The sequence below is a fragment of the Gavialis gangeticus genome, unplaced genomic scaffold, assembly GCF_001723915.1.
Source record: "Gavialis gangeticus isolate Ggan-Ray unplaced genomic scaffold, GavGan_comp1, whole genome shotgun sequence".
In the NCBI taxonomy this organism is placed as follows: domain Eukaryota; kingdom Metazoa; phylum Chordata; order Crocodylia; family Gavialidae; genus Gavialis; species Gavialis gangeticus.
Window position 1 is genome coordinate 2,908,905 of NW_017729019.1, and position 8,809 is coordinate 2,917,713.

The 8,809-nt window shown below is 52.9% G+C and overlaps 1 protein-coding gene across 5 annotated transcripts in view; it reads right to left on the reverse strand.

Annotated features, from left to right (window-relative positions):
• Window positions 1-8,809, reverse strand: part of NAV1 (neuron navigator 1) — a 229,355-nt gene that overhangs the window by 14,891 nt on the left and 205,655 nt on the right. For all 5 annotated transcript variants that reach the window (XM_019513822.1, XM_019513823.1, XM_019513821.1 and 2 more), the window contains 3 exons: window positions 7,999-8,082; window positions 7,302-7,413; window positions 5,368-5,489 (listed from right to left, as the gene is read on the reverse strand). In XM_019513822.1, the coding sequence (XP_019369367.1) occupies window positions 5,368-5,489; window positions 7,302-7,413; window positions 7,999-8,082 (318 nt within the window). The remainder of the gene's footprint in view (window positions 1-5,367; window positions 5,490-7,301; window positions 7,414-7,998; window positions 8,083-8,809) is intronic.

Genomic DNA, 8,809 nt, shown 5'->3' on the forward strand with positions numbered 1-8,809 from the left:
GGTGCCAGAGAGGGCGCAACATTCAGGAGTGCACTGACCCCAGCCCTGAGAAGGAGCAGAGGATTGTGGGGGGCCAGGTAAGGCCGAGGCGCTTGAGCCCCACAGGAGGTTTAAGACCCAAGGAGAGGATCTGGGGGTCAGGCACGGCTACGGCCACCTGAGCCCCAAGGCAAGAAGCCCCAGAGCGCCAGTGGGGCGCAGGCTGCGGGACAAGCCAGAGAGCGCCCGTGGGTCGCGGACAGTGAAATCGACCAAACAGCATCCAGTACATCTGCGAGGCTTGGGGTGTAGTACAGGGGCGGCTGGAGCCATGCATAGCCCGTAAGGCTGGGGTGCACCGAGTTACTCAAAACAGAACAGAGACCGAGATCCATCAGAGCACCGTGTCAGAGGGGACCAAAAGGCAGCTTCCCTTATACATTGTTGACATCAAAGATGCGGCGGGTGAGATGTGAGGGTGCTTTAACACTGACTTGGCACGGTAGGGGCACCAGGGAGAATCACGGCCACCCCTAGGACCCCACGCTGCTACACCCGGGCATGTGGGTTTTATCTTCCCTTCAAGCCTGAGTGTGCTGCCTCCAGGGAATCTGGGCTTTGAGGCTTTTGAGAGTTTTTGACATCACCTAAAAATGGTCCCAGACCTTTGAGAGCACTTTCAATGGGAGGCAGAAGCACACAGCACTGCTTGAGATCAACACTTTTCTCTACAGAGCAGGGGCATAGGTGCAGAGAGGGGCAGCATGGCTGTAGTGCAGTCAGGGTGGGAGCTGCCTTGCTCTAAGCAAGGTTTCCCACATTGCTCTCAGCATGAGAGGATCTCACAATATTGCCTGTGAAATCTAGTGAAAATGAAGTTTCTTCCCAGTAACTGTTCTCCAAGCTGTACTGCTACCCGTTCTTTGAGCTGTGCTACTGACATGCACATTCACGTGTGGGTGTGTCTCATATCCCTGGGCTCTGACCAAGATGTTTCCTTTGGCAGGAACAGGAGACCATGGTTGAACCCTACATCTCCTTGTGCCTACCGTGCCAAGGGGGCAAAATGAAGCTTGTGCATCTTGTTCTTCAGCATCCCCTCAGCTACGGAGTCCTTTATAAAGTTGATGATGAGGAAGAGGGGAAGGAGGGTGGGAATCAAATGTGTATGTAGACAATGCGTCTCAAAGAACCTGAGTTACTGACAAGCAACTTCATTTGCTCCTTCAACGAACTGTCCACATGCACATTTTCACTGGCTGGTGACTCCAGAGCAGTGCTCACGTGCCTGGAAGTGTTTCTTTAGGTCTCTCTAGGAAAAGAGCGAGGAACAACTGGTCTCCAAAGTGCAGCATCTTCCCTACAAGCTTCTGCAATGGCTCTGTGAAGGTATGAACAGAACTCCAGTGGCTGCCCTGAAGGTACCACCTATGGAAACACCGCCCAGGGATGCTATGGAAGTAGCCTGAGCTCCGGCACAGCCTTATGGACCTTGATATGGCAGGTTCACTTTGGTGCTCTCTTAGTATAGTTTTATACAGCCCAAGATCCAAGTTGACAACCTCTGGTTGATACTGCTGTGCCTTGGATCTCTCGGTAACACATACTAAGAGTGACAGAAACTCTTTGCACAGGTGGTCCTTTGGAGGTAGGAAGTGAAAACTCCCATCATCCAGTGACTGCAGGGATCCTTCTGCTTGTGAGTAATGGGGCTTCAGGAAGAATGCTGGCAAGTTAATTTGCTATCCCAAATGACAGACCCTGGGGACCTTGGGCAGGAATTCTGGGTGTGTCTTGAAGGTCCTCTTATTTGGAAACAAAATGGTTTAGGGAGACTTGCCATGAAGGTGGAGTCTCACCCACCCTCCCTACTGATATGACTGCTACCAGAAAGACTCTCCTCATGGAAAGACATGGGAGTGAATGCAGTGCCCAGCACTGTGAGAACCAAGCTCAGGGCTCAGAGCAGAGCTGGATCCCTCACTTGGGGAGAGACTCCAGACAGGCCCTAATGGATTCTGAAGTGTCCAAATGAGGCAATACTTGCCAATCATTGACTGGCAGATGAAAGGCCAAGGTAACTGTCACAAATGTCAGGGAGGAAGAGCTATTTGGGACCTCCTGCATGGGACTCTGTATGTGCCTTCTTGGTAGTGGGGTGGCAAGATGCAGGGGTTTGGTGTATGGTCTTGTCTGGTAAGGCCAATCTTGTGGGCCTTGTTTGAAGCAGTAAGCCTATCCAGCAGTATGACTTCCCCCTCTGGGGAAATCTTCAGGGTGTTTGCAACTTTTTGTGAGTTCTGGAAATTCTCACTGTCCTCTGAGGGTCATGGCACTGACTGAACCAAGGTTTTAGCTGAGAGGAGGGCTTGCTTTTTTGCAATGAAGACTGACTGTTTATGGTATCTTAGGGAGAAACAGAAGAGCTCCCAGTGCAGGCTATGGATGATGAATGTCCCTCTGCCAGTTGGAAATCCCAAGTCCAGACAGGCTATGCAGGCATCTGCAGGGTACTGTGCTGAAATGTGAAGAGTCTGCACACCACTCTGGGCGCTGTTTTTCTTTCACGAGTGTCAACAGGATGGTGGCAGGGAGGTGGGGGTAAGCTGATGCCAAGGAAGATTCTGACTGGCACCCCAAAAAGAGGAGGGCCAGTGCTAAGCCTGGCAAGAGTGGCCCTTGAGTCTGGTGCTGGGGAGTGTGACAGCATGGAAATGTGCATGAAGCTAGGTCAGGCTGGATGCAGGCTGGCATGGCACGAGGAAAACAATACTGTGTGTGACCTGCGACTGCTTGGGTTCAAGTGCTGCCAGTATCTCTGAGCACAATGGCCTCTCAGTGGGCAAGGACGCATAGGAATTCCTTCTCTCAACCATCCCTGAGCGGGACTGCTCCTTTTGTCTCATCCATCCAGATCTATGGGTATCAGTGCTGGATGGCAGTAACATGGAGCTTCTACCATCATGAGCATCTGAGAGGCTGAAGGGGAAGAAAGTGGTTCTGGAGTCAGAGCTCCCAGGTCTTCACATGCCTTGCCCGTCACCTGTCCGAGGTAAGAAGTCTTGGGAGTCTTATCTCCCTCATGAGAGGCCTTTGCCTGAGGGCTACATGTCTCTGGCAATGTAAAGAGGAGGAAAACTTCCTCTGTTAGCCTCTGCTGGGATAGTTGCCTCTAGATCTTGATCAAAACCGTATGGCATTAAAGCAGCTAGCCTGCTCCCAGGGTCAAGGGATGTGTAATGCTGAGCTAAGGCCCTGGACCAGACACTGAACCAAGTGTCTAGCCAGGGGAATACAGCTGAAGCTTATTTTCTGTCTTCTCTGGTCCTTGGCTTGAAGAAGTGACAGACAGAACTGCTGGGGATACAGGCCTCGCATGGGCAGAAGTGGTACTGGCTGTCAGATCCTGGGATCCGCCCATCCCATGAAGAGCAAGGCCAGAAGCTGAAGGAGTTGGCAGTTCTGAGCAAGGCTGTTGATCCAAGAAAAAAATGCCTCCTTACCTCCATTGCAGGAGAGCAAGAAAGGGATAGAAAGGGGAAAGTGGTACATTTGACCCAAGGTGAATGGGTGAATGAACTAGAAGCATCATTGAAGCCACAAGATACTGGCATTGTCTCAAAGGGTAAGAGAGAGGGCTCTCGCAGTGGGTAATGTGGCCATGCCACAGGCAAAGGACTGCAGGCTCTGCCTGGAAGAAAATAACTCTCAAACATCCTAGCTGGGGGTGGCAAAGGTGTTAGAAGAGCACAAGAAAGGAGAGAAGGGAGAATTACAGGTTTGATGTGCTCCCTGAGGCTCGAAGCTATAAGGAAGCAGAAGAAGTTCCATCTCTAGCCAGGTGGTTCAGAGGAACTGAGGAACAGGGAGTGGGTGTCATCCACTATATGCTTAGTGAAGGATGCAGGAGTAGGTGGGATGAAGGCACACTGTACAGACCCTGCTAAGGCAAACTGTTCCAGTCAGGGCACAGGGCAAGCAACATGCCTGCCAGTGAGAATACGCCTGTATACAGTCACTCAAGAGAGAACGAGGAGCTTACAGAGCTTCCTTCCTCCTACCTGCTCTGTGCGCTGTGGCTTCAGGGTGGGAAGGCAGTCATATGGAAGCGACAGCCAATGGTCAGAGTACCAGCATAGCCAGCACTACCCCAGTCTGCAGTCCTAAAAGGGTCATAACACTCAGGCTTCAGTGGGCTTGGCCAGCCCTTTTGGGCATCACTCTTCTTGGCAAAAGAGGAGCACTGGAAAATGGCCTGTGTTACTAGACACCCCACCTGACAAGTGTATGACTGGACCACTCAGCCTAAGCTGCAGCACAGCCCAGGACAGAGCACTTCAGGTAGAGATGTCTGCATGAAACCCCTTGCTCTGGAACATCTCTCTGAGATGATCTTTGAACAATTGCCACCTGGAGGAAGATGTGTCAGGGACCAGAACTTGGGCACTCCCAGCAGTGCTGGTCATTTCTGACAATTCAGGCATCAGTGCCTCACTCCCCTTGGTGAGAGCCTAATAGGAGTTGAGCACCGAAAACTTGGCTTTAATGCTAGCCAGACCATAAGGAAGCAGTGCCCTGGCACCGGCGCAGCAGGTGGCCCAGATGGTACCACGGATGGACCATGCTCCAAGGGAGGTTAGCACCAGTGTAATGGATGGGATGATTAGTTCTGTATGTGCTGTCCCACAGGAAATGGAGTGATTGTCATGGACAGGGGAGCATAACATGAGAGACAGGGAGGGAGCAGTATAAGACTTACCTCGTATACCTGGAAAAAAAAGGTTGAGGTCAGCATTGGGGGAGGAAAAAAAACAGAGCAAGACTTAATCATGTGTTCAGCTCTGAGACCTGCCTGCACTGAGCTGCTGGGGACCTGGGTCAATGCCTGGCTAGGAAGTCTCCTCAGCTTGGCCTCCTGCAGCTGCCCCTTAGCCTGAGCTGGGACCTCGTCTGGGCTGGGAATGGAGGGCGACCATCCCACTGAGCCCAGGAGTGCTAGTGTAAGGGTGGGGCCATCAGACTAGTCCCTACTCTTGTCTGGCTAGGGCTAATGCTTGTGGGAAAGATGGTGGATGCCCATTCAGGAATGGTACTGGGCTGCAGAGCTCCCAGAGAGGGCTGGAGAAGGCTGAGCTCCACACCTGGCCAGTGAATTCAGCTTCTGCCAGAAGCCAATACCAGAACAGCTCTGCCACAGGAGCTCCTCACGTACACTCCCACAGGGCAGACAGCAGTTCCAGGACTCCAAGTAACTGCCTTGTGGGAGATGTGCTAAGGGTACTGCCCCAAGCTGCATGGGCATCATCTGCTGCAAGAGCACAGCAGCTCCCCTGGCCAGATCCTGCCTGGATTTCCACATGCTTTCATTCCAGCCCCCCCACAACCTACCCAGCTCTTCTTCTTCTTCTTCTTGGCATCAGCGTCCTTCCCACTGCCAATGCTGGAGTGGCTGGTGATGCTGTTGAGGCTGGAGATGCTGTCTGAGGAGTTCTGCCTCTTGATGCGTAGCTCTGGGGTCCCAGGGAGGAAAATGGGAGAGACTCAGAACCTCCTCGTTATAAGCAGCCTGATGTATCAGTTCTCAGGCCCTGTGCCCACATCCCTTCTGTCTCCTGCTCACCCCAATGCCAAGAGTGCAAGAGCTTTGTTCTCTGGAGCCCCACCCTCTGCAGCAGCCCTCCTGGAAATTTCTGTACTCTGCTCTCACCTCACCTAGTACTCCGAGGCTCCCATCCTGTTGAAGAGGTTGTCTTCCCTAAATCTGTGGCTTTGGAGACCCTTTGGCACCATCTGATGGTCCTTTAGTATCCTAGGGGGCCTTTCTATTGGTATGACTGAACCAATGGAAGTAAGCAACTCTCAGCTCACTCCAGGCTCTATGCAGACTTTGGATGTAAGCATCACACCAGATCAGCACCAAACATGTGTGCTAATGCTGAAAACACCTGTGTCCTCGGAACGACTGTGACTGCAGCATGAGGCTGCAGCAAAGTGCTGGCAGCTTCAGCAGACTGCAGTGGTGACACAGCCCCACACTCTGACAAGGTTTGAACCTGGATTTTCAGGTGACGGCTGGATATGCTGGCCTGGGCAGTGAATTTATGTTAATCCTCTGAGTGCCTGCCTGGGATGAACAGGCTGCTGTTGCTACAGAAGCACTAGGAAAGCTGAGATTGGGCAAGGGAGCTGTTTTCACTGTAGGGAATGGCAGACTCTGGAGGGGTCTCTCTTAACCCCAGCCACTGTTGCTCTATTCAGTTAGATTCCAGACTGCATGTCCTCCAAGCCTTGGAAAAGACGCTTGGGCAGATTGCATCATACACAGACCCCCATGACAGCAACATAGGCTGCATGGGCTGCAGAGGGCAGTGGAGAGGCAGGGGCTGAGCAGGAGCTGGCTCATGGTGGTTCTGGCTGGGCTGGCTTTCAAGGAGTTACTTGCTTGGCAGAGAGCACTCCACCCTCTATCCTGGAGAAGCTGTAAGCATTGCCCTGAAAGGGTGCCTTTATCCTCCCAGCATGTCCCAAGGATCCCCCTACTCCCCTTCCTGTAAGGAATACATTAGAGGCCTTGGCACAAATGCCTCCATTATAGGGATTGAAACAAACTTTGGGAAACCTCTTAAAGAGACAGGCTTGCAAGGACAAGTCCATATTTTTGCTGATGTAAACAAGAAAGAACTGACTTAAGTGTTTGACCATAGTAACACAAACAAAGCAATTGAAACCCATTACCATAAGAAATAGCACTCACTGTCAGAAACCTAACTGATACCATCTGAGACCATCGTAGTTAAACAGTTGTTAAGTATTTATCATACATTTTTCACTTAGCTAGGGAGGTGGTCTTCATGATCAACCCCTTCTGTTAACATATACCCAGTCAGGCTGTAGATAGACACAAGTCATTAATGATTGTGCATCTGTGATTGTAAACCTGGGGGGGAAGAAGTGAATCAGGGACCTGAGATGCTGGAAGAACTGAACAAGAGCTGAGTTCCTGGGGTCTGGCCTATACCCATCCTCCCAGGCACGAGTACGTTTTTGTATTTCCATTGCCTTATCTGAATGCTAGTTACACTTATGTTTAGCTTTCCAATAAAATAACTCTCGAGAAGAGACAGGTGTGGTTTTTCTTTATTCTACGACCTGTCTGCCTAAGTAAGCTCTCTTTGTCCCAATTTGGGGATAGAGGACGTTCCTTCACTTTCCAGACCAGGGAAAGAGGTGTGTCCTACCCAGGCAAGGACCCCAGCGACTCTGGATGACGTGCCTGTGCTGGTCCCTGGGCACTAGGAACATGGCCCACTGCCCCACCTTACCTTTGGGCGTGACATCAGTCCCACTCAGAGCTCCCTGGATTACAGCTTGGGCCTCCGAGTTCTTCTTCTTCAGGAAGTCAATGGTCTCTCGCAGGTCCAGCAGCTCTGTGTCCTGAGGAGAAGCCGGGAGGATATGTCTGTGCCCCTCAGTAGGGGCACCCACCCCACTTCCACTCGCACCCCAGTGCCCTAGCATGTGCTACCCCCCTGCCACTGCAAGTGCCCACTGCTGAGCTGAGGACTACTGGTCTCCAAGGTCTTGATACCCAGAAGTCTCTGAGGATGCCCAGAAGGACAAGACTTCCAGTACTGGCCAGAAGACCCCTCCAGTATTCCCTGGGTACCATGCCCCACTAGCTTGCTACAGATTGGTGAAGAGGAGGGGAAGGGCAGGCTCAGCAGCATGAGGACCCAAGAAGGGTGTGGCTCTGCAGGACCCAGCCTAGGCTCAGACACCATTGTGGAAGGAGGCAAGTGCCTCTGCAGCCTGGGTCACTTCCCCAGAACAGGTTCCCACTGCTTGGTGCCCGCACTCTGCTCCAGCACCCACAGCCAGCTGCAGTGGACAGGTTTAGCCACCCAGTTGAGATCCTTCAGCTCTACTGGGGAGCTGAGACCTGTGGTCTGGCTCAACAAGGCTCCTAACTGCCATGGTCTCAGCACGACCAGCCCCTGCACTCTTCCTTTCTGTGCGCACCTTCTCCTCCGCAGTCTCAGCCAGATGTCGCAGGCGGGATGTCATGTTCACCAGACTCTGCTCAAAAGCTGCCACCAGGTTAGCCTGGAAGGTAAGGAGAGGTGACTCAGTGCCCAGGGACCGAGGAGCTCAGCTCATTGAGCCCAGTGCCAGGCAGGTCCAGGAGTCTGCCAGCTTACATGGGGGTGGTATCTCCAGGCTGGGCTGGTTGCTTGGAGCAGTGGCTGCTAGGCTGCAGGTGTCCTGCAGTGGGGAGGGCTGTGTCCCATCCCCCAGGCCACCCAGCAGGCTGAGAGATAGAGCCCTGTAGCAAAGGTACCATGACCGGGGTTAGCATCCAGGGAAGGGGCCTGGAAAAGGCAAGCAAGATAGAGTGTATGGCTCTTAGTGGCCCTGAGGGGTGGGATTCCTAATGCTACATGGCTGGGTGGCTCCAAGGTCATTCTGGGTATGGGGTCCAGATTGTGTTGACATAGGACAGATAGTGCCAAGCTGCAGATAACAGCAGCCACAGCTGGAGGTCAAGGGCCACACACTGGGTCAAGTCACTCACTGAGGGGGCACGTGCAGGGATAGAGGGAGCGGCTCTGGGGGCCTCCCTGGGGTACGGAGGCTGCTGCAGGTGCAGTGACGCAGTGCCCTGGTCCAGCCCGCCCTCAGCACTGCTGCCCCCCAGCTACAGGCGCGGGAGCCAATGCGCAGAGAAGGGGGGTGACCTGTCAAAGGCAGCAGTCAGGGAGGGGGACCCAGGAGTCACGAACCTCATTTCCCAACTCCATCCACATGTTTACCACTGCCTCCTTTCACTGCA